General features: G+C 53.3%; 1 protein-coding gene across 1 annotated transcript; it reads left to right on the top strand.

Moving 5' to 3' along the window:
* The first annotated feature begins 204 nt into the window (after nt 1–204).
* On the top strand, nt 205–20,794 carry ITGA5 (integrin subunit alpha 5). Its single transcript, XM_019724391.2, has 30 exons — nt 205–702; nt 6,840–6,970; nt 8,338–8,450; nt 8,576–8,696; nt 8,898–8,959; nt 9,048–9,093; nt 9,354–9,479; nt 9,681–9,725; nt 9,853–9,896; nt 11,608–11,664; nt 11,847–11,899; nt 12,205–12,413; nt 12,690–12,881; nt 13,108–13,153; nt 13,331–13,432; nt 13,627–13,682; nt 13,815–13,969; nt 14,277–14,414; nt 14,546–14,613; nt 14,995–15,145; nt 15,231–15,323; nt 15,471–15,550; nt 15,687–15,767; nt 15,875–15,980; nt 16,382–16,534; nt 17,437–17,523; nt 17,637–17,750; nt 18,297–18,398; nt 18,964–19,086; nt 19,709–20,794. Exons 1-30 carry the CDS (start codon nt 314–316, stop codon nt 19,790–19,792), a joined length of 3,327 nt encoding a protein of 1,108 aa, XP_019579950.2. The 5' UTR covers nt 205–313; the 3' UTR covers nt 19,793–20,794.
* The last annotated feature ends 1,199 nt before the right edge of the window (nt 20,795–21,993 follow it).

The raw sequence follows: 21,993 nt of genomic DNA on the forward strand, positions 1-21,993 counted from the left end.
AAGTGAGGGAGCCCCCACACACATATACTGACTCCCTCGCCTTCCAGAGGTGATTCCTTTCCTCATTAGGAAATTCTCCGCTCCCTTTTTCCTACTCCTTTTCCGAGCGTTTACGTTGTACATCTGGAAAGGAGGGGGGAGGAAGGTGGGGGAAGCAGAGAGAAGGAGGGGGAAGAGCTCAAACCCGCCCAGTCTTACCCAGTACAAACTACCGGTCTCCAGCTGGGGCTGGAGAGAGGGGAGTGGAGAGGTGCGGCCCCCCCATGCCCCTTCGGGGTGGGGGGCGCGGGCTCAGCGTTCCAAGGACCCAGGAATGCCCCCCCACCCACCCCCCCGGCAGGCGGGGGGAGGGCTCAGCCGGGAGTTTGGCAAACTCCTCCCCGCGTTGAGTCATTCGCCTCTGGGAGGTTTAGGAAGCGGCTCCGGGTCGGTGGCCCCAGGACAGGGAGGAGCGGGCGCTATGGGGAGCCGGACTCCAGGGTCCCCTCTCCACGCCGTGCAGCCGCTCTGGGGCCTCCGGCCCCGACCCCCGCTGCTGCCGCTGCCGCTGCTGCTCGCGTTGCTGTTGCTGCTGCTACTGCTGCCGCCGCCACCCAGGGTCGGGGGCTTCAACTTAGACGCGGAGGCCCCAGCAGTGCTCTCTGGGCCCCCGGGCTCCTTCTTCGGCTTCTCGGTGGAGTTTTACCGGCCGAGGCCAGACCGGTGAGTGAGGAGAGTTAGCGGCGGGATGGAGGGGGGTGGGGACGCCTGGAAAGTGGGGGCGCGGCTGGAGTCTGGAGGGGACCAAGGCTTGAGTTTGAGAGGCGGAGTTTGGAAGGACTAAGGCTGGAGTTGGGGGCCCACGCTAGAGTTGGGGGCCCGCGCTGGAGTAAGGAGGAGACTGGCCGGCGTGGAGGGGGGCCTTGAGTTTGAGAGAGATCAGTGGGGAGGCTTGTGTGGGGTGGAGAGAGGACACGACGCTGGAACCTGAAGTCTGGGCATGGGTCTTGGGGCCAAGGGAGAGGAGGGCGCGCGAATGGAGAGAGCAGAGGGTCTCCGGCTGAGATCTGTGAGCTGCCGGGACCCAGACGGATGGGGGCGGAGAGGGGGCGCGGAGGCCGGGAAGGGCTTTTTGGAGCACTGGGAGACCTCAGGACCCCGGAGGGCCATTGTGCAGACTAAGAACTGGTCGAAGCAGAATGAATTGTGTGTGTGTAGTAAGAGCGGAGTCGGAGACTGAGGGGGCCCAGAGGTTAAACGGGGGCCAGCTTCATTTTCCCCTCCCCCCTCAACTCTGGGAAAGACCCGGGAGGGGGACGGCGACTCCCTCCCCTTTCTCCTCGGTCTGGTTTTCCGCCCTACACCCCTAATCTCTGTTCAGACGAGGGGAACCGGGAACCTGGGGAGAGTCCCGGGACCCTGACACTGAGGGCGCCGGGGCTGGGGGTGGGCTTCGCCGAGGGCGGGTGCTCGGATGTGTCGGGAGGGGTGTGTGTGCGCGCGTGAAGGGGGGTGGGCGGTTTCCCTCTTCCTTTAGCTCTGGGGAGGAAGGGAAAAGCTGATTTCCTGTAGCTTGTGGGCTGGAGCTGAGCTGAGACCGGGACTTCTAGGGCTGGGGTCGGAAGCTGGGGAGACGTGCGTTCACTGGGCTCAAGAGCGTCAGAACACAGGACATCACAGATGGGGGAAGGCTCCAAGGAGGACCCTCATTCCCAGCTCAGCAGGGTGACAAGCAGACCGGACCCTGAGTACCTGGAAAACGGGGAGTCCATAGGCGTGGGGAAACCGGAGTTAGAGCTGAGGCAACATTAGAACTGGGGTATTTATTTAAATGTGGGGGTGGGGTTGGAAAGTAAAAGGGGAAGGTAGCGACTCTAGTCTGGTATGGGGATTCCCAAATGCCAGATTCCTGATCCTTCACAATCACTGGAGTTATCATTTCTCCTACATCTTTGGGCTCTGAGCTTCCCACTGCTCCCCATCACCACCAGCACCCCGACCCCTAGTATCTCAGGGTTTGATAGGACCTCTCAGAGGTGAGCTGCTTTTACACCTGATACAGTTAACTGATCTCTCCTCATGTCCTTTAATTTTTGGAGAAAAGGGGTTAATTTACCTAATTCACCCCTAATCTGGTGTGGGGGGGCAAATTTCTCCATTGTCTGGAGGACTAGGAAATGGGAAAAAGAAAGATGGTTAGGCTCCAGCTGTTGATTCTGGGCTATTCAAGGTCCCCACCCAACCCCCACCCCACCCCCCTGGCCTCTTGCCCAAACCCCATTGCATCACCCTGGCCTGGAGCCTCTGCCAGGTCTGGCCTCCCCAAGGCCCCCTCAAACTGCTTACCACAACCCTAATGGAGTAGAGAAGAGGGAGGGAGGGAGGTGATGGAATCCTCCCCCATATCTGGGTAACCTTCCTTGTACCCCACCCCCCACCTAACAAGGGTGTCATCTCCTTTTTAAAACACTCCCCTAAAACATCTGGCTTTCACACAATTCCGGTTCCCTAGGTGTCTGTCTGGCTCCTGGCCTGATCCTAAAGTCCTCTTCTAAAATAGGACCCTGCATTCTCATCCCTCCCCTCTCCCCTTCTGCTCATCTCTCCTCCCGAGAGAACCCAGGTGTCCAGCTTGCACTCCTCCCCCTCTCATTTTCTCTTTACAATACACTCTTAGAGTAGGACCGAACATTCCACCTCCTCAGTGACCTTCCTCCCATCACAGCTGGGCCTTCAACCACGTCCTGCCCTGAGGGGACAAACATAGCCCCTCACTTGGGCCATCGCTGAAGAGGGCCTCAGTGTTCTTGGTCCCTCTGCATCACCTCTCACTGTGGACAGCAAAACAGCATCAAAGGACAGGGTTAGCACAAGAGAGTGCATGGTAGGAAAGGGCCAAGCTCTTAAGTCAGGCAAAGCTGGGTGTGTGCCCTGTCCTCCCCACTTACTTGTTCTTTGTGTGACCTGAGGCCAGTCACTTAAGCTCATGGAGCTTGGTCTTCTCGTGAAAATCAGACACCTAATTTATGAGGCTGTTTTGAGGGCTAAATGAGACAATACATATAAAAGGCATCTGGTCCGTAAAGGCGATCAGTACATGGTAGGCATGATTTTTATGAGGTAGCTGTTTTCTGTCTCTGCTTCTCTCCTCTCTAGATACCACCTAGTTCTTTGTCTGAGTTTTCCCCCATTTCTTATTTGCTTTTATCATTTGCTTATAGTAATGATAGTAGTAATAGTCCCTCACATTACTTAGCACTTTCATATCAATTTTTCCATTGAATCATTACCAAAGTCCTTGCGTTAGGCACAGGAAGCATTATTGCCTCATATGGGGCACACACACACACACACACACACTCTGAAGCTTCAAGAATCATAGAAGTTTAGAACTAGAAGTTAGTTTAGTGACAATTCAAGGGCAACCCATCATTTTGTGGGTTGAGAGTCCAAGGCTTGGAGAGGGGAAGTGACTTGGCGTAGGACACCAGCTTCAAAGGTGCATCAGCCTTAGCCCAGCACCTTAGTTCCTTCTGGTACGGCCACAAGTGGAGGCAACTCTTCCTCCCCAGCCAGCCAGGCACTTCCTTTGGGAATAAAGTAGGGGAGCCAGAACCAAGTGTCTGCCTCTGGCCTGGTCAGGATCTGTAGGACCCGGAGGAACTGGGCCCTGGTCCACTTGCTACTCTCCACTCCCGACCTTATCAGGCCAACAGAGTCAAACAGTAACCATGTATTGAACAGGATCTTGGTTAATCAGAAGCCTAGCTGGGGAGATAGTGGACAGGAGAGGAGGGGATACATTGGCAACAGAGTAGACCAGAACACTGGCCTAGGAATCAGCATTCCCGGCTTCCGGTTCTTATATTAGGAAGGATTCTGAGTGACCTTGGACATGTTACTTAACTTCTCTGGGACTTAGTTTTCCCATCTGTAAAATATGGACATGGGACTCAGTCAGCAGGGTTTTTTTTAACTAAAGGTTTTTTCTTTATTTCCTTTTTCTAAAATTCAAATGGTATCTCATCAGGACATTGCATATAAAGCAGGAAAAAGAGGTTGCTCTAAAAGAAGATGAGGAGGAGTGTCAGGACCAAACTAGCCTCTCCTTACTCCACGTGGCAGCCCTGAGGCATCTACAAGAAAGTCTTCAAACCAGTGGGTGCTCTCTACGGTGCCTTCCTGATGTGGCATCTGGTGTCTCCGAAAACCAACTCTAGTAATTTCAAGGTTCTGAGGCTTCAGTATAAATTCTGGCAATTATTTCTTCCCCTGGACTGTATATTTTGGAAGAGTTTATCTGCCAAACCGCATTTAATAAGGAATAATTAATTCCTTTTTCCCATTTGTTATCAACTAGAAGTCAGAACAAGAAGACATCTATAGCTGCCAATCAGAGCTTTTGATGAATGTGAGATAGCCAGTTTCCCTACATGAGTTGATATAATTCCAACCAAAAGCAAATATACTTGAGGTTTTAATTAGCCCAGGCTGCCTTATCAGGTAAATGCATGTTTTCCGTTAGGTTTTCTGCAATATTGAAAATAGCCCAAGGACTATCCATTGTTACTTTCTTGGACCCCTAAGAGGACCAAACTGCTGCAGGATTTATGAAGCAGGAACTAAGAGTGGAAGAATAAGGACAAGCGATGTGACGTGCCATCCCTGACACCAGGGGCCTCACCTGGCACATTGGGGAGGGCACTATTTATTGGACTAACTTGAGCGCTGGGCTGGAAGGGCCACTGAACCCTCGGGTAGAAGCCACAAGTGATGGATCTGTGTCCCTTGCCGGCATGTCAGATCTGCTGAAACTTCACACAGCCACAATGCATATGCCCCTGGTCGATGGGCTTGTGGGCTTTTATAAGCTTTGTAAGGCTTCTCTTTCACCTTCCAACCCCGTCAAACTCCAGGCTTCTTCTGGCCATCCCAGAAACACTCAGATTCAGCTTCTCCCCAAGAGAACGCAGTGTTGGAAACATTGGGAGTATACCTTGGCCACAGCCCTGTGTTCTCCTGGAAATAGAATATCACAGCTCCCAGAGACTTTGAGATAACTTGTTCAACCTCTTCTTCCAAAGAAAGAGGGAAAGAGTATGGCCCAAGTCCACACTGAGCTAGTGCATGACTTGTCCAGTGCTGACTCCTGGTCCAGTGCTCTTTTCACTGCCTCCTGGACTACAGCTGTTTTCTGGGGCTGCCCCTGCTCAGGGAGGGTTGCACCACTGTCTCCTCACCCAGCCCTGGGTCAATGCAACCTCTCCCCACCACCAACCTCAACTACTGGGCCTGGCAACTGACCAGGTCACTATGTCGGCTCCTACCCCCAACTAGATGTATTGAGTGACGGGGTGGGGCCCTGTTTGGGGAGACAAACGGAGAAGTGAGAGGTTGGAAACAGACAGGAAGTCACAGGCAGTAAACATTTCCTTTCCCCGGGGTAACTGAGGCTGGCACCACACCCCCATCACTCTAGAAACTCTCACTCTCAGGCTGCCCCCTCCTATTCCTGGGGACCTTGCCTTCTCCCTCCTTCATTCTCATCCTCTGGCCCTCCTAGCCCACTTCTCACACCCCATTTCAGTCCCTGGGAGCTGCTAACTCGTGTTCCCATCCCCTGTTCCTCTGGGCCCCCCCCAGCTTTTGTGACCTCTGCCATAATCCCCAATTTAGGCACTCTTTCCTGGTAAGAAAGGCTGAAGAAGGTATCGTAATATCAGGGGAAGGGGTGGGTATTGGGAATGCTGAAAACTGAAAGGGGACAGAAATCAATAAAGATGTAGAAGCCCAAGATCTGAGAGAGAGAGAGAGAGTTCAAAAACTGAAACCAGGAGAGCAAGCAGTCATAGGGACAGAGGAACAGAGAGATTTGAGAAGCGGTACCATAGGCAGGTATGGAAGGAGCGCAAAGGCCACGGCTGGCAGGGACACTAGCCCAGGAGCCAGGTTGAGTCGCCCCAGCTGCCAGATGCTGTCTTCTTGGGCGATCTGGAGGAGAAGGCTAAAGGGCTAACAGCTGTGCAGAGGCCTCAGCGGCAAGGGATCCAGGAATGGCAGAGGCAGAGCCACAGACAGGAAGATGGTCCAGGATCTTAACTATGACCACCCTCATGACACAGAACCCCCAGCAAAGGCAACGCTCTCCTGGTCGTCTCAGGAGGAACTGTGGCACCGTGTTCAGAATTAAGACCCCAATAGAGCAGGATCTGAATTTAGACTCCTAGAGATGGTATGTGGAAAAGGGGTTCAGGGGCTGAGACAGAGACTCAGCCCCGATGGGGAAGGCCACACCAGAGCCCAGGGCGAATGATCTGTTTTCACCATCCTCCAGCTCCTCTCGCCACTTCTACTGCCTGATTTCCAAGACTCACATTTTCCTCCTACACGCCCCTGGGCTGGGCAGCTGGACTCCTGGGTCTTAGCCCAGAGAAGGCCTTTGGCTTGGGACGAGGGTACAGGCTAGGTGAGAGGACCCTGGGTTCCAGGGGCTGTACATCCGATTTTGGCAGGTCCATAGGGGAGATGGAGAAGCTGGGGCCAGAACCTCTGGCCTCTCTTCCCCTTCCCAGAACTGCCTCTGGCTCCTTCTCTCTTTAATAACAGGGGAAGGTAGGAGAGGAGAGAGAGTGGTGGGAGGAGGGGAGGGGTGGTGTTAGTGACAGCGGCACATGGGGACCGCCTGACTCCAGCCTGTGCCTCTGGCATCTGTGGCATCTTCTGAGATATAAATACAACCCAGGGGGCATCTACCCCACCCCCAGCCAGACCCTGGCCCAGAGGCCTGGGTCCTTCCTGCCTTGGAGGACTGGAGAAGAGCTAGAAGACACCCTGAACTTCCTCTCCTTTCCCCTTCACAGGGTCAGCGTGCTGGTGGGAGCACCCAAGGCTAACACCAGCCAGCCAGGAGTGCTGCAGGGCGGTGCTGTTTACCTCTGTCCCTGGGGCACCAGCCTGGCACAGTGCAGCCCTATTGAGTTTGACAGCAAAGGTAACCAGCCCTCTTGGTAGGCCTGGGAAGTTCAGGGAGGGACTGGGGGGTGGGGCTGTGGCTTTGAGGCGGGCCGGTGGGGCTTGGAGCGATGGGGAGAGCCTGCCCAGCTCCTTGGCCACGCGCCCTCCCAGCACTGATGCGCTGGTTGAGCTTCGGCTCCGTGCAGCCGTGCAGCGCTCCCCGTGGCACTCACACCACGTTACCAGTCCAGCCCAGCCCAAGGAGGGCGGGCATGATTCAGAAACATGTGGCTCTCATTTCCCCTGAATCACCCACAACTCAGGGAGGCCAGGGCAGTAACAGAGACAAAGACAGGGAGAGTCACACAGACTATTTGATTTATTTAACTAAGCACTGACTAAGTGATAGTACACGCCAGGCATGGTGATGGGACGGCAGGGGATGGAAACATGATTTAACCACTGCCCTCAAGGAGCTCCAAGTTCAGAATAGATGCAGAGATGAGAAGGAGACAAGAGATAAACAACAATAACAGTTAACACTTGAAGAGCACTTGCTCTGCGCCCAGCACTGTTGTAAGCCCTTTGTACGTATTAGCTCACTTAATCCTTTCAAAAACTGCATGAGGTATAATTATCCCCATTTTATAGGAGAGGAAATAGAGGTTTAAGTAACTTGTCCACGGCCACACAGCTAATAAATGGTGGAGCAAGGACATGAACTTGAGCAGTCTGCTCCAGAGGTAAAGACTAGGGTGAGGGAACAGAAAGAGGACTGCGTAAAAAGATGGAGACAATGGGGGTGGCGGAGACGATCATGAAACAGATTGATTTTTTTTTTTTTTTAACCTGAAAGAGGAGAATCAGAGGAATTAAAAAGGGTGTCATATAGAGGGCAGAGCTAAGACTTGGAAAAAGAGAGACAGACAGATACAGAGAGAGAGAGAGAGGGGGGGGGGGGACCCCGATCGAGAAATGTGAGAAAGGTCAAGAAAGGACCTTGGAAAGGTGCTTAGAAAGGTGCTTAGAGACACAGGCCCAGGCTCAAACAGAGAAGTGCAGCCAAAGTGTTACCCACTCAGGAGATAGCCGTTCTTACCCTCCTGCCCCAACTCACCGCAAGCATCCTTGGCCCAGCTAGACCAGGGGAAGTCAACTCTAGGAGCGCCAGGTTCTGTGTGCGCATGTGTGCACGTGCTTGCGTGTGTGTGCATATGCGTGTGTGTGTGTGTACAGGAGGGGTGGGTCAGGCCACACAAAGCAGAATCTGAAGACCCCATTCCCACCAGTGAGTCATGGTGTTCAGGGCTTGCAAGTGCTTGGGTACCCCCAGACTGAAAATGGGGGCTGTGCTAGGTCTCAGTTGCCCACTGCCTGCATGACACCCCTTTCTCACTTCCCAAGGCTCTCGGATCCTGGAGTCCTCACTCTCCATCCCTGAGGGAGAGGAGCCTGTGGAGTACAAGTCCTTGCAGTGGTTTGGAGCAACGGTTCGAGCCCATGGCTCCTCCATCTTGGTGAGGGGCCAGCAGGCTCAGGGGGCTGGGGGCTAGGAGATGAGCAGTGGAGCGTCAGCCTGGAGGGAGGGAGGAGGGTTCCTGTTGGACTAAACCTGAAGCCCCCTCCTCCCGGGCCTTCCCAGGCCTGTGCCCCGCTGTACAGCTGGCGCACAGAGAAGGAACCGCTGAACGATCCCGTGGGCACCTGCTACCTCTCCACAGACAACTTCACCCGAATTCTAGAATATGCACCTTGCCGCTCAGGTAGGGCAAGAGGGGGCATGTGCCTGTGTCTGCCTTCTCTGTGTGAGTCCCCACAGCCCCCACCCCCGTTAGTCTTAGGCTCACCGTGTGGTCCAGGGAGGTCCTCTGGTTCCCTCTCCCAACTCCTTCCCCAATCTCTCTCTCCTTTCCTACATGACCCATCTGTGCGGGCGTCCTGCCCACCACCTTCTCCCCTCACAGACTTCAGCTGGGCGGCAGGACAAGGTTACTGCCAAGGGGGCTTCAGTGCTGAGTTTACCAAGGTGAGAGGGTGATCTGGGAGGGAAGTGGCTGTGGGCGGTGGACACGGGCGTCAGGACCAGATGTAGACTCAGTGCCTTCCCCCCACAGACTGGGCGTGTGGTCCTGGGTGGACCAGGGAGCTATTTCTGGCAAGGTAAGTCTTTCCTCCGCTGCCCCTTCATCCCCTGGCACAAGGCCTCGTCCCCGTTCCCAGCCCGAGGTCATCATGCTTCCCTCCTCTGCCGCAGGCCCGTTTCTCCTCTCCCTTCTTGAGCCTTACATGTCCTCTTCTACCACCCTCCACAAGCTTCCCTGCCTTGAACCAGACTTCTGAAGTCCTACCCAGTCAGCCCCCAGTGTCCCCCTCCCTGCCACCTCCTCCTCCGTCCATCCTTTCCTCATCCCCTTCCCCAGGCCAGATCCTGTCGGCCACCCAGGAGCAGATTGCAGAATCCTATTACCCTGAGTACTTCATCAACCTGGTCCAGGGGCAGCTGCAGACCCGTCAGGCCAGTTCCATCTACGATGACAGCTACCTGGGTGAGTGCACAAGGGGGAGGACACTGCAGGGGCGACCCTCAGGTGCTCCTGTCCTCGCTCACCCCCTTGCCTCCCTTCTCTCACTCTGCCATACTTCTGTGCAAGCTGACTGTGAAGTGGTGGGGAAGGGACTGGAAGATGGGCCAGGGCAGACTGGTCCCCAAAGGAGGAATAATAACACCTACCCACCCTCTCCCCCAGGTTACTCTGTGGCTGTGGGTGAATTCAGTGGCGATGACACAGAAGGTAAGTGTGACCCCAGGCTGGGGCCAAGGGACGGGGTGGGTGGAGACCCAGGGCCTGGGGTACGTACCATTCTTGTCTGACTCACCTTTCACCACTGTTAGCCCACAACTTTCTCTTCTCTTTGCAGATTTTGTTGCTGGTGTGCCCAAAGGGAACCTCACCTATGGTTATGTAAGACCCTGGCTGACCCTCCTCTCCTCCCTCCCCATCCCCTCCCCTGACTAATCACAAAAAAAAACATGCAGGCAATTTGTGAGAATTCAAAAAGTGGATCAGAACATGGGCTCCGGAGTCAGACCTGGGTTCAAGTTCTAGCACTTACTCTGGATGAATCATTCTGTTATTTATTCGTATCCCACTTCATTCCGTAAAAACCTTGAGCCTGCTTTACCTCTCTGAGCCTCATTCTTCTCTGTATAATGGGATAATAATAGTTCTGACCTCACAAGACTCTTGTAAGGATAAAACGAGATAATGCATGTGAAAGTACTTAGTGAACTGTTAGGCAGTGTACAGCTGGTAGCTGTTATTATTAGACCATGACAAGTGCTTTAAAAAGAATACAGATAAGAATGCCATAGGAGTTCATTCAATTAACATTTATTAAGGCAAGGTAAGAGATAAGATGAATAAGACATCATACCCATCTCATAAGGTGTTTCTAATCAAGTGTGTAAGATAAGACACATACAACCTCAGTGCATCGGGCACTGTCCTCTCATGGTTTCTGGTCTTCACAACGAGCTGACGGGGGTAGATATTACCATGCACATTTGACACATGAGAAAGCTGAGGATCTAAGAGACCCAGTAAGTTGTTTAAGATCACCCCATTAGTAAGTGGCTGCATAGAGATTTAAAACCAGATCTGTCTTACTCCAAAGTCAGCGTTCTTTCTGTACTATAATAATTTCAGAAAAGTGATTAAGATGGTATAGCAGTTTAGGGGGAGGAATAACCTCCTTTCCAGGGCAGGGATGGATCAGAGAAGGTTCTATGAAGGATCAATGGAAATGAGATAGAGGGCATCCTAGGCAGAAGCATGAAAAAAGGCATGGAAGGAAAGAAAAAAAAAAAATTCAGCCAGTTTAGCAGACTCATGGGCTGATTGAGGGCGAGGAGAATAAAGGACAGGTTGAGCAAAAGCAGATAGGTTGGGGTAAGTTATCCGGGGACTCAGAGGACCAGCCAAGAAAGGGAGACTTTGGCAGTGGCTCAGGGAACCACCATGGGTTTCCAAGCGAGGTGTCTCTCCTGCATCTGCTTGAGGGCTGCAGTGGAGGAAGGGACAGCCTGAGGCAGGGAGGTGGCCAGGGGGCTCTCCAGCAGTCGTGTGACAGGGATCCCACTAGAGTAACAGCAGTGAGAGTGGGGAAGAGAGCCAGGAGTCAAAAGACTTGGGGACTGACGGGGCCAGCCACTAATGGTGGACTTAGGGGAGACGTGAGTGTTTGTGGTCTGGGAGGGCTGGAGAATCAGGAATGACTGAGGCCTCAGTGGGCAGTCAGTCATTCAGCTAATAATTACTGAATGTCTACTGCTCACGAAGCACTACTTTAGGCTCTAGGGAGAAAGCAAAGAACAAAACCAAGTTCTGCCCCCATTGATTTTCCATTCTATTGGGTAGAGATGGACAACAGACAGATAAATATGAAATCTGACAGTAATGGATAAGTGATATGGAAAACATAATGAAGTAGCTGTGGGATCAAGCTATTGACATAGACATGGGAATGTAAGGGCAAAGCGTGGGAGGGAATTAGGGGACAAGTGATCTGTGTCTCTAAGGAATGCCTGCCCCTGGGTAGTCTGTACCCATCTGCCCTCCATCCATGGGATGGTCTGGGAGTCCAAGGCCAATGGGCATATCTCCTCATCCCCAGGTCACCATCCTTAATGGCTCAGACATTCGATCCCTCTACAACTTCTCAGGGGAACAGGTGAGGACATCCATACCCCCAACCCAGCTTGGCCCTCTGCCAACCAAACCCCAGTCCTGACCCAATAAGCTCAGCCTGATTTCTCAGGCCCTCTGGAGTCTCTGACCTCTCCCCAGATCCCCTACTGATCCTGTTGTTTGACCCACCCATCTGACTCAGAGCTGCCCCTCTGTCCTTCGCAGATGGCCTCCTACTTTGGCTATGCAGTGGCTGTTTCAGACATCAATGGGGACGGGTGAGTAGTGAGAAAAGGCACACTGTGATACCCTTCCCGGGCGGGAAGAGTGGGGAGGGACAGAAAAACGCAAGGAGAGTTATTCTTCAGGCTTTTCCCCAATGCTGTTCACTTGTGCCTGCATTCCCCTTGCTCAGGGGCAAAGAGAGAGCGGACAGCTGAGACCAGAAGACCTCAGGTCTTCTCACTTGGGTGGGAGGGAGGGAGCCCGAGATCCAGGACGCCTGAGATTTCCTGGACTAGGTTGGGGAGGGGAGGTAGCAAGGCAGAGTGTCAGGATGTTTGGTTTTTTGCCCTGCCCCCAGGCTGGATGACCTGCTGGTGGGGGCACCCCTGCTCATGGAGCGGACAGCCGATGGGCGGCCTCAGGAGGTCGGCAGGGTCTACATCTACCTGCAGCAGCCCGCGGGCATGGAGCCCACCCCCACCCTTACCCTCACTGGCCAGGATGAGTTTGGCCGATTTGGAAGCTCCTTGACACCGCTGGGGGATCTGGACCAGGATGGCTACAATGGTAAGTACCATGGACTCAAGGAGCTGAAGAGGAGTCAGCGGCCTGAGTCAGAAGGGATTGGGGATTTGGTGACTAAGATACCCAGACCCCCAGTGACTTCCCAAGGAGGTGTGTAGGCTTCAATCCCAATGTCTAGGTCTTGGGGCTTTGAAGAGATTAGAATAGAAGGGAATGACAGATGGGAAAAATAGGATCCTGTGTCCTGGGGTCTGGTGGTAAAGATTTGGAGTCCTGGATTCCTGACCCACTGACTGGTGTGTCTTGTGTGTCTTGCAGATGTGGCCATTGGGGCTCCCTTTGGTGGGGAGACCCAGCAGGGAGTGGTGTTTGTATTCCCTGGTGGCCCAAGGGGGCTGGGCTCTAAGCCTTCCCAGGTTCTGCTACCCCTGTGGGCAGCTGGTCACACACCAGATTTCTTTGGCTCTGCCCTTCGAGGAGGCCGAGACCTGGATGGCAACGGATACCCTGGTGAGTTGTGCCGGAGGCCCCTGTCACTTTAGAATTTCCTGGTCACAGACCCCCAATCCCTCTTCTGCACTTTCCTAAGGTTATGGTTGCAGTTCTAGATACTGCCACCAGACGGTGCTATCCCCTCACTTTCCGTCTCCTTGAGCAATGAAAGTACTAGGAGGCTAGGAAGGAAGACTCCTGATTTGGGGTTTGCTGAAAGGGGTACTTCCTTGGCTTCTTGCAGATCTGATTGTGGGGTCCTTTGGTGTGGACAAGGCTGTGGTGTACAGGTATGAACTCCAGGGCGGGCAGCCTGGGAGAAGTGGGATCTGCGGAATTCCTCAACAGGGCTGAGGTTGGGAAAGTGTACAATGCACACTGGGATCCTGGGGCTTGGACACTAGCTTCCTGTGCCCAGGTTCCTGAGGAGTCTTAGTTCTATTGACCCCCACATCCACTCTTGGCAGGGGTCGCCCCATCGTGTCTGCCAGTGCCTCCCTCACCATCTTCCCTGCCATGTTCAACCCAGAGGAACGCAGCTGCAGCTTGGAGGGGAACCCTGTGGCTTGGTGAGCTGGGGCCCAGGAGATTGCAGGACCAAGTCTGGGAGACCTCAGTCTGTGCCTGGGCGTGGGCAGGGAGACCAGGTCTGCAGAAGGGGACAAATGGGGGTGTCCTAGTGAGGGTCTGTCCGAGAGATAGGTGGAGGGTAGGATGCCTGTTCCAGTTGGATACACCAGCTTTCCTCTTGGTCTTCCTCCAGCATCAACCTTAGCTTCTGCCTCAATGCTTCTGGAAAACACGTTCCTGACTCCATCGGTAAAGGAGATTGCCTGAATCTATCAGGCACTGGGACGGGATGGAGGGGCTGGGGACCTGGGCACCGCCCTTCTCTTTGAGTAGATGAGGAGGGAGAGACAGATCCTCCTTAACCTACACCCCTGGCTGCAGGCTTCACGGTGGAGCTGCAGCTGGACTGGCAGAAACAGAAGGGAGGAGTACGGAGAGCACTGTTCCTCGCCTCCAGACAAGCGACCCTGACACAGACACTGCTCATCCTGAATGGGGCTCGGGAGGATTGCAGAGACATGAAGGTGTACCTCAGGGTATGGTCCCGCAGGCAGGGCGTGCAGTGGCCTGCAGAGGGTGGCAGCTGGGGTCCTCCTGGAAGGAAAGACATGGGCAGATTCCAGTGAAGGGCTTGGGACTTTGGGGGACTGAGGAAGGGGGCCCTTCTGTCAGAGGAGCTGGGAACCAGGCTCCCAGGGCCTCTCAAGTAGGGAGCATGGTCAAGTTTAGACACCTGGATTCTTGAAGGCCTTGAGTGACCAAAAGGAGATTTGAGAGGCTGAGGATCAGGACTACCAAATCTCCAGTGTCCCCTGAGTCTGTGAACCCTCTCTTTTGCCCCAGAATGAGTCAGAGTTCCGAGACAAACTCTCCCCAATTCACATCGCCCTCAACTTCTCCTTGGACCCCCAAGCCCCTGTGGACAGCCATGGCCTCCGGCCAGTCTTACATTACCAGAGCAAGAACCGCATAGAAGACAAGGTGAGGACAGGGGCGTTGAAGGGACCCAGGAGGAGAGGGGTCTGGGCACCTGGGGGCAGAGCCCTGGAGGAGGGAGCCTATAGACCAGGAGGGGGGCTAAACTCCCCTCTCAAGGCTGCCCTGCTCCTCAGGCTCAGATCTTGCTGGACTGTGGAGAAGACAACATCTGTGTGCCGGACCTACAGCTGGAAGTGTCTGGGTAAGTGAAGGCTAACATCAGGCTGGGGGGTTCCAGATGCCAAGGTCTGTATCAGGACACATGGAACTTGGAAGTACCTGGCACCTGAAAAAGTATGACAGGGACATTCTAGCTAGCTGTGTGACCTTAGGAAGTTACTCAGCTTCTCTGAGCTTCAGCTTTTCCACCTGGATAGTGGGAATAGCGGCATCTATTTCTCTGGCTTTTTTGAAGAATTGAATGAAATAATTTACATAAAGCATCAAGCCTAGTTGCTGCCATGGAGTTGGAATTCAGTAAATGGTATTTATTATTATTGTTGTTGTTGTTGTTGTTGTTATGACCCATTGTCCTGGTTTAGGGATTAATTCCAGTGTCCCTTACCTTGTGTGCCACCTCCAGGGAGCCGGACCACGTGTACCTGGGCGACAAGAACTCTCTGAACCTAACTTTCCATGCCCAGAATGTGGGTGAGGGTGGCGCCTATGAGGCTGAGCTTTGGGTCACGGCTCCTCCGGAAGCTGAGTACTCAGGACTCGTCAGACACCCAGGAGTAAGAGGGGACTCTCCGTTGGGGCTTGGGAGGAAGCTCTGCCAGAGGGGCACCAAAACCTTACCTGCACCACCCTCACTTCCAGAACTTCTCCAGCCTGAGCTGTGACTACTTTTCCGTGAACCAGAGCCGCCTACTGGTGTGTGACCTGGGCAACCCCATGAAGGCAGGAGCCAGTGTAAGTCTGGGACCGGAGAAAAGACCCGAGAGGACAGTGACCAGCCGGTCCAGAGCAGAGCTGTGGGAAAGGGAAGGAGGGCTGGAGATGGGGTAAAGCAAATATGCCAATATAACAGCCCCCTTGTCCTCCCTCCACGTCCCACAGATCAGGGGTGGCCTTCGGTTCACAGTCCCTCACCTCCGAGACGCGAAGAAAACGATCCAGTTTGACTTCCAGATTCTCAGGTAGGGAGTAGGAGGGGCCAGGCTGCTGCTGAGTTGGGGGCGGGGCAGAGGAGGGCCGGACAGGGGGCGGGGTCTGTGCCATCGGAATCCTCTGACTGGGCTCCGGCACCATCTCATTCTCTCCTCCATTCCACAGCAAGAATCTCAACAATTCTCAAAGCGAAGTGGTTTCCTTCCGTCTCTCAGTGGAGGCTCAGGCCCAGGTCTCCCTTAATGGGTTAGTGCCCAGGCGAAATGGGGCCTTGCTGGGAGGGGAGACAGACTTCTAAGAAAGGATGCATATGGGGTCCCTTCCACTGTCCTCTAAGCCACCCTCTTTCTTAGTGTCTCCAAGCCTGAAGCAGTGCTGTTCCCAGTGAGCGACTGGCATCCCCGAGACGAGCCTCAGAAGGAAGGAGATGTAGGCCCTTCTGTCCACCACGTCTATGAGGTGAGGAGGGCTAGGTCCAGGGCAGATGACTGGAAGTGGAGGGGCGGTGCCAGAATGAAAGACAGAGAGGGAGGAACTAGCATGAGCGACAGAGGGCTGGGACCAGAATGAGGAACTGGGAGGAAGAGAGGAGGGAGGGGCAGTGATATGTAAAGGATTGGTCAGGGTCAGTATGAGAGACAGCCAGAGGAGAGACAGGCCAGTTGAGTAACTTGGAAGGGAAGATGGAGTCCCCTCCAAGAGTGTTGGCTGGAGAGAATTGTGTCTCTGCCCATTGATTTCCTCTTTAACCCCTGAGATAGGAGACGCAGCAGGGTAGAGTGGGCCATGGTGACCCAGGTTCTCAAAAGGGCAGAATCATTCCCTTCCTTCTCCCGATGATGGTGCTCTTCTCTCCTCAGCTCATCAACCTGGGCCCCAGCTCCATTAGCCATGGCGTGCTGGAGCTCAGCTGCCCCCAGACTCTGGAAGGTCAGCAGCTCCTCTACATAACCAAGTTTACAGGACTCAGCAACTGTACCACCAGTCACCTCCCCAACTCAGAGCACCTGGAGGTGAGGGGCTTGGAGACTGGCATGCGGTGGGACCAAGGCTGAGGAGTTTGGGGCAGGATGCTGGCAGCCTGAAAGAGCCAATGAGGATGTGCCTGAAGCTAGTACTTAGGCCACTGGAAGGGGGTCAGAAGGCCTACAGACATCTCGAGGCCCTAAGAAGGAAAAAGAGTTTTATGCACTGTGCTTCTATCTTTCTGCCTAAAATATCCTTCCCTTACTTCTTGCCCTGGCATACTCCAAGAACCCAGCTTTGCACCACCTCCTCTTGGAAGCCCTCTTCAGCCCTGTTCCCCTGGACGCCAGTGCCTGTTTACTCATTAACAACATTTAATTAAGTGAATGTCTGCACTGAACGCTGTTAGAGGCTCAGGAAATATCTCACTGAACAAAGCTAACAAGGTCCCCACTCTCATTGAGCTTATACTTTAGTGGAGGGTAGTAGACAATAAAAGTTTAAAAAGAGAGATGAACAGGTACTTCAAAGTGATAAAAGTGCAGTGATAAGATGTTGGGGTGTGGGGGGGCTGGAGACTGTTTGGGTCATCAGGAAAAACCTCTTGAGGTCAACCGTTGAGCTGAGTCCTGAAAGAGCAGGATGAACTTGCCTGTGGAGACTTGGGCATTCCAAGAAGAGGGAACAGCCAATGCAAAGGCCCGAAGGCAGGGGCAGGGGCAGAGCCAGGGACCTAATTATTTATTTACACATCTCTTCCTTGTAAACTCCAAGGACCCCGTCTAATTTGTTTCTATATTTCAACACTGAGCTTGTTGCTTTGCCATTGGAGGTGGTCAGTTGCACGGATAAAAGAACAGGTTGAAGCTGCTCTGGACCCCAGGTGCAGGCTGGCTTCCACACTGTAATGAGTTGGAAGAGGCGGCTAACTGTCTCTTTCTACTTCCAGTTGGATCCCGAGAGTTCCCAGAACCACAGACTGCAAAGACGGCAAGCTCCAGGCCAGAGCCCAACCTCCTCATGGCCTCAGATTCTGGTAAGTCATCCTGGGAATGAGGTCTGGGCCCAAGCGTTGAGTACCTGTTTGGGTTCCAGAAACAACCACCAGAAGGGCAGATCTCTAGGTTCACGCTTCCTCTTTCTTCCCAGAAATGCCCGGAGGTGGAGTGTTTCAAGCTGCGCTGTGAGCTTGGGCCACTCCACCGGCAAGAGAGCCGGAGTCTGCAACTGCATTTCCGAGTTGGTGCCAAGACCTTCCTGCAGGTAAGGGAGCTTTACCTCAGTCCTGACCCCCGACCTTTGGGCGTCCATTTTCCCACCTCCTTTGGGGAGTGGGACCCAGGCACTCCAGCTCCCCTCCTGCCCTTGTTTAGACGGGGCTGTGTGTCCTTGACGCCACCTAGTGGGCACACTGAGAGTGACAGCTTCCCTTTCCTGGTCCATTCAGAGAAGGTAGGAGGGCTGGAGGGAGACAGGTGTACAGACAATGATAGAAACACAGAGATGGAAGATGAATTCATAGTGGAGAGGCAAGCAGATGTAAGAACAGTGAAGAACAGTCATTTCTTAAGTGTACATTATGGGCCAGGTGTTGTCCTAGGTGCTTAACCCACCTTAATGATTTTTTTTTAAAAATTTTTGAACATGCAGTCATCTAATTATGCATTGTTTAGTTATAACTACTCAATTACATTTATTATCTCATAGAAGGGGCATAGAGATTCAGGAACATAGGGAAAGATCACAACCTGAGCCATGTCCTCTAGATCCCAAGGGGGGCTGCCCTAAACACTTTTCCTCCACCCCCAGCGGGAGCACCAGCCGTTTAGCCTGCAGTGTGAAGCTGTGTACGAAGCCCTGAGGATGCCTTACCGAATCCTGCCTCGGCAACTTCCCCGGAAGGAACTTCAGGTACGGCCAGGGCCAGAGGTCTGGGCCAGGGAAGATAGGTCTCAGAATGCTGGGCCTGGCACGGCTGGGATGAGGTGGAGGCTGGCCTTGTTATGGTACCAAATATTTACTGAGCATCCACTGTGTACCAGGTGCTGTGCTAGGTCCTGGGGATATAATGGTAAGCAAGATAGACAGGGCATTTTCACTTCTAGAGTTCGTGGTCTACTGGGCAATGAGAACACAGTGTGACACATGCCAGGATATTTATGGGAACACATCATAGGGACACTTGAACATAGTCTTGCAGGGTGAGGGAAGGCTTCCTGGAAGAAGTGATGTTTAAGCTGAGACCTGAACTACCAGGCTAACCAGTCAGTAAAGAATATTCTCTGGGGAGAGGGAATTAGAAGATGTGAAGACCCAAAACTGAGAGACAATAATGCACCTTTTAAGAATTTAAATAATGAAGTCCAGATTTCTCTCAGCCCAAGATGGGAGGTGAGAAATGGGTCTAGGTCCAATGACAAGTGTAGATGGGAAGAACTAATGGTTTTTCAGTGACCTGTCCTGACTTGCTCCCTAGGTGGCCACAGCTGTGCAGTGGACCAAGGCAGAAGGCAGCCATGGTGTCCCACTGTGGATTATTATCCTGGCCATCCTGATCGGCCTCCTGCTCCTAGGGCTCCTCATCTACATCCTCTATAAGGTCAGCAACATCCTTCCCGTGACTCGGCCACCCTCTCAGCAGGTTCTGCCCTTTGACCCAGCACAATCCCAAGCATCTACCTCCAGACCAATTCTCCAGCCATGTGCCCCCACCTGTGCCCTGGCCACATGCGACTCATTACTCTGCCTATAGGATCCTTCCCTTCATTCCACAGCCCAGATCTTAGAGTCTCTTGACTCAAGCTCACAAGTTTGCCTGTACTTGCAAAATCAGTGTTACTCACAGGTGGCAAATATATGGCCAAAAACCCATGGCAGCCATCACTAATTGATCATACCCTAGAAGTGGCCTCAGAATCCTCCTTAAGAGGCAGCCAATTGGCTTGGAACTTGAGTTCAAACCTGTTTGCTATTCCTGGCTTAACTGGGGACATCTTTATGGCACTGATGAAAGACCCCCTTATACCAAAGTACCCCCAGCTTTAGCCCTCCTGGCCCATTAGACCTCTTGTAGAGGTGGACTTAACAGCCTGAATTTAGGCCACTTTTGCAAGATGGGAAGATAGGAAGCACTAGAGGCTTCTTCATTCCCTCTTGGGATAAGACTTGGGGAGAAATGGGAGCAAGAGTTTCTAAACTCTCCTTCCTTCCCTTCTCATTAGCTCGGATTCTTCAAACGCTCCCTCCCATATGGCACCGCCATGGAAAAAGCTCAGCTCAAGCCTCCAGCCACCTCTGATGCCTGACTCCTCCAGATCCCAGACTCCCAATCCTGAAGGCCCAGTTCCCCTACCCTCAGTCTACTGACAGGGAGGGGGCTGGGTGCTTCCTGAAGGTGCTGAGGGCCAGGGAGAAGTTTCTCTCCCCAGCCCAGAGACATACTTGAAGGGCCAGAGCCGGGAGGTGAGGGGCTGGGGACCCCCACCCCCCATGCACTGTGAAGGACCCTCGTTTACACATGCCCTCCTCATGGATGGGGGAACTCAGATCCAGGGACAGGAGCCCCAGCCTCCCTGCAGCCTTTGCATTTCCTGAAAACAACTTGGAACCAGACCTGAGGGATCCAATCCCAGTTCCCTGGGCCAGACTTGCCACCAGGACTTCCTGTCCAGTTCCAGCCTGCAAAGATGTGTCCTCAGCTTTGCCAGAGATCCACAGGAAGCCCCCAATTAAGAACCTGGAACCTGGAGAGCGAGGCCTGGCAGCTCTGGACAGCCCCCACCCTGGTGGGCCAATAAGGAACACTAACCGTGGATGGTGCCCCAGGACCAGCTCAGGACAGATCCCAAACAAGGATCCATGCTGGCCCAGAACCAGCTCCAAGGTTAAATCAGAACTCTAATGGGGCCAGATCGAACCTGGGGCCTGGGGTTGATCTGGGACCCAGACTCAGACGTTGGTAATGTAACCAGTCATATCCAGGACTACATTTGAGCCTGCTCCAGACCTGGGCCTGGAGGTCCAATCCACCTGACTTGGGAGAAGTCAGGAATTGCCCAGGACCCTGAAGGGGCCGTGATGGCAACAGATCTGGAACCTCAGCCTGGCCAAACGCAGGCCCTCCTAGTCCCCCAGAGAAAGGGGAGCCCACTGTCCTTGGCCTGCAGGATTTGGGTTCTGCCCACCAGCTGCACTGACGCTGCCCCTCCTCTCCCTGCCCAACCCTCCCTTCCCCTCGGCTCCGGACACCCGGGACTTATTTAAACTCTGTTGCAAGTGCAATAAACCCGGCCCGGTGCTCCCACTGACCAGAGCTGGAATCTGTGCTACCCCACTCTTTCCAAACCCATCCTGGAACCAGACGGCTTGGTGGATAGGAAAAGCCTGTGTTTCTTGTAGCTTCTTCCCACTGGGAGCCAGGATTATGAACCCCAGGAACTGGGGAACTCATTTTGGGTTCCCTTATCTTAGGTGAAAGAGATGATCAAAGGAGAGAAAACAGGGCTTGACTCCTTTGTCCGACACCCAGCCCCACCAGATCTGGTCCCCAACACCTCCAAGAGAGAAGGAAAAGAAATCCCTTCTCTTTGAGGATTAGGGAAGAATGCAAAGGGGGAAGACCAGGTTGAAAGTGGGGGAAGAAGACTCACCTGCGCTTCCCTAAATCAGAATAATGAAATGGGTTGAGACAAAAAGCCACAGAATGAAATCAGAAGAAATCAGGGTTTGGTTTGGTTTTTATTGCTTTTTGTGTGCTGGTGGGTAGAGGGGACGTTAAATAGTATGCATACATTATCTCATTTACTTTCTATCAATAATCCTATGAAGTAGGTACAATTAGCCCTATTTACACAAAGGGAAATTGAGGTCCAAGGGTTATGTAACTTGCCCAAGGTCACACAGTGAGTGCCCCAGCAGAGTCAGATTCAGCCTTGTCTGACTGAAAGCCCTCCTTAACCAACATGCCATGCCGTAAGATTCAGGTCTTTGAAGAGAAATCAAAGTGAGGGAGCCCCTCGGGGTCCTTTGTCTCCTCAAGGCCTGTCCTAGGGTACTGTGAGAGGAAGGAGAGAGGTGCTAAAATTCTAACGAGATTGTTGAAGGTAAAGATGTCCGTGTACGCTAGACCAGAATTCAGCCACCAGAGGGTAGCATAGCCACAAATTTATGGGAATTTGGGGAAAGGAGATGTGAGGTGCACTTCACCCTCTTCTCCCGTCACAAGGACTATTCTTACTAACTTAGGCTCCTGCCTGGCAGTGCCTGCATCCCCTCAAAATATCTCTGCTCCACACACCAATCTGATTCTTGACAATTCTGTACCTCAGGGACTTCTTCCCAGAATATATCAATGAAGACTGGACTGATGGGGAGGGAGGGAGACCTGATGGGCAAAGAACCACCTGGTATTTCCAAGGATGACAGCTGTAGCATAAGGAGGCACTGGGAATTCTCAAGGAAGGAAATCCTGTACTCCCCCTCTTAGGGGAGGGATGGGAATGACATC

This window comes from Rhinolophus sinicus, linkage group LG02 (genome assembly GCF_036562045.2).
Source record: "Rhinolophus sinicus isolate RSC01 linkage group LG02, ASM3656204v1, whole genome shotgun sequence".
NCBI classification, from domain to species: Eukaryota; Metazoa; Chordata; class Mammalia; order Chiroptera; family Rhinolophidae; genus Rhinolophus; species Rhinolophus sinicus.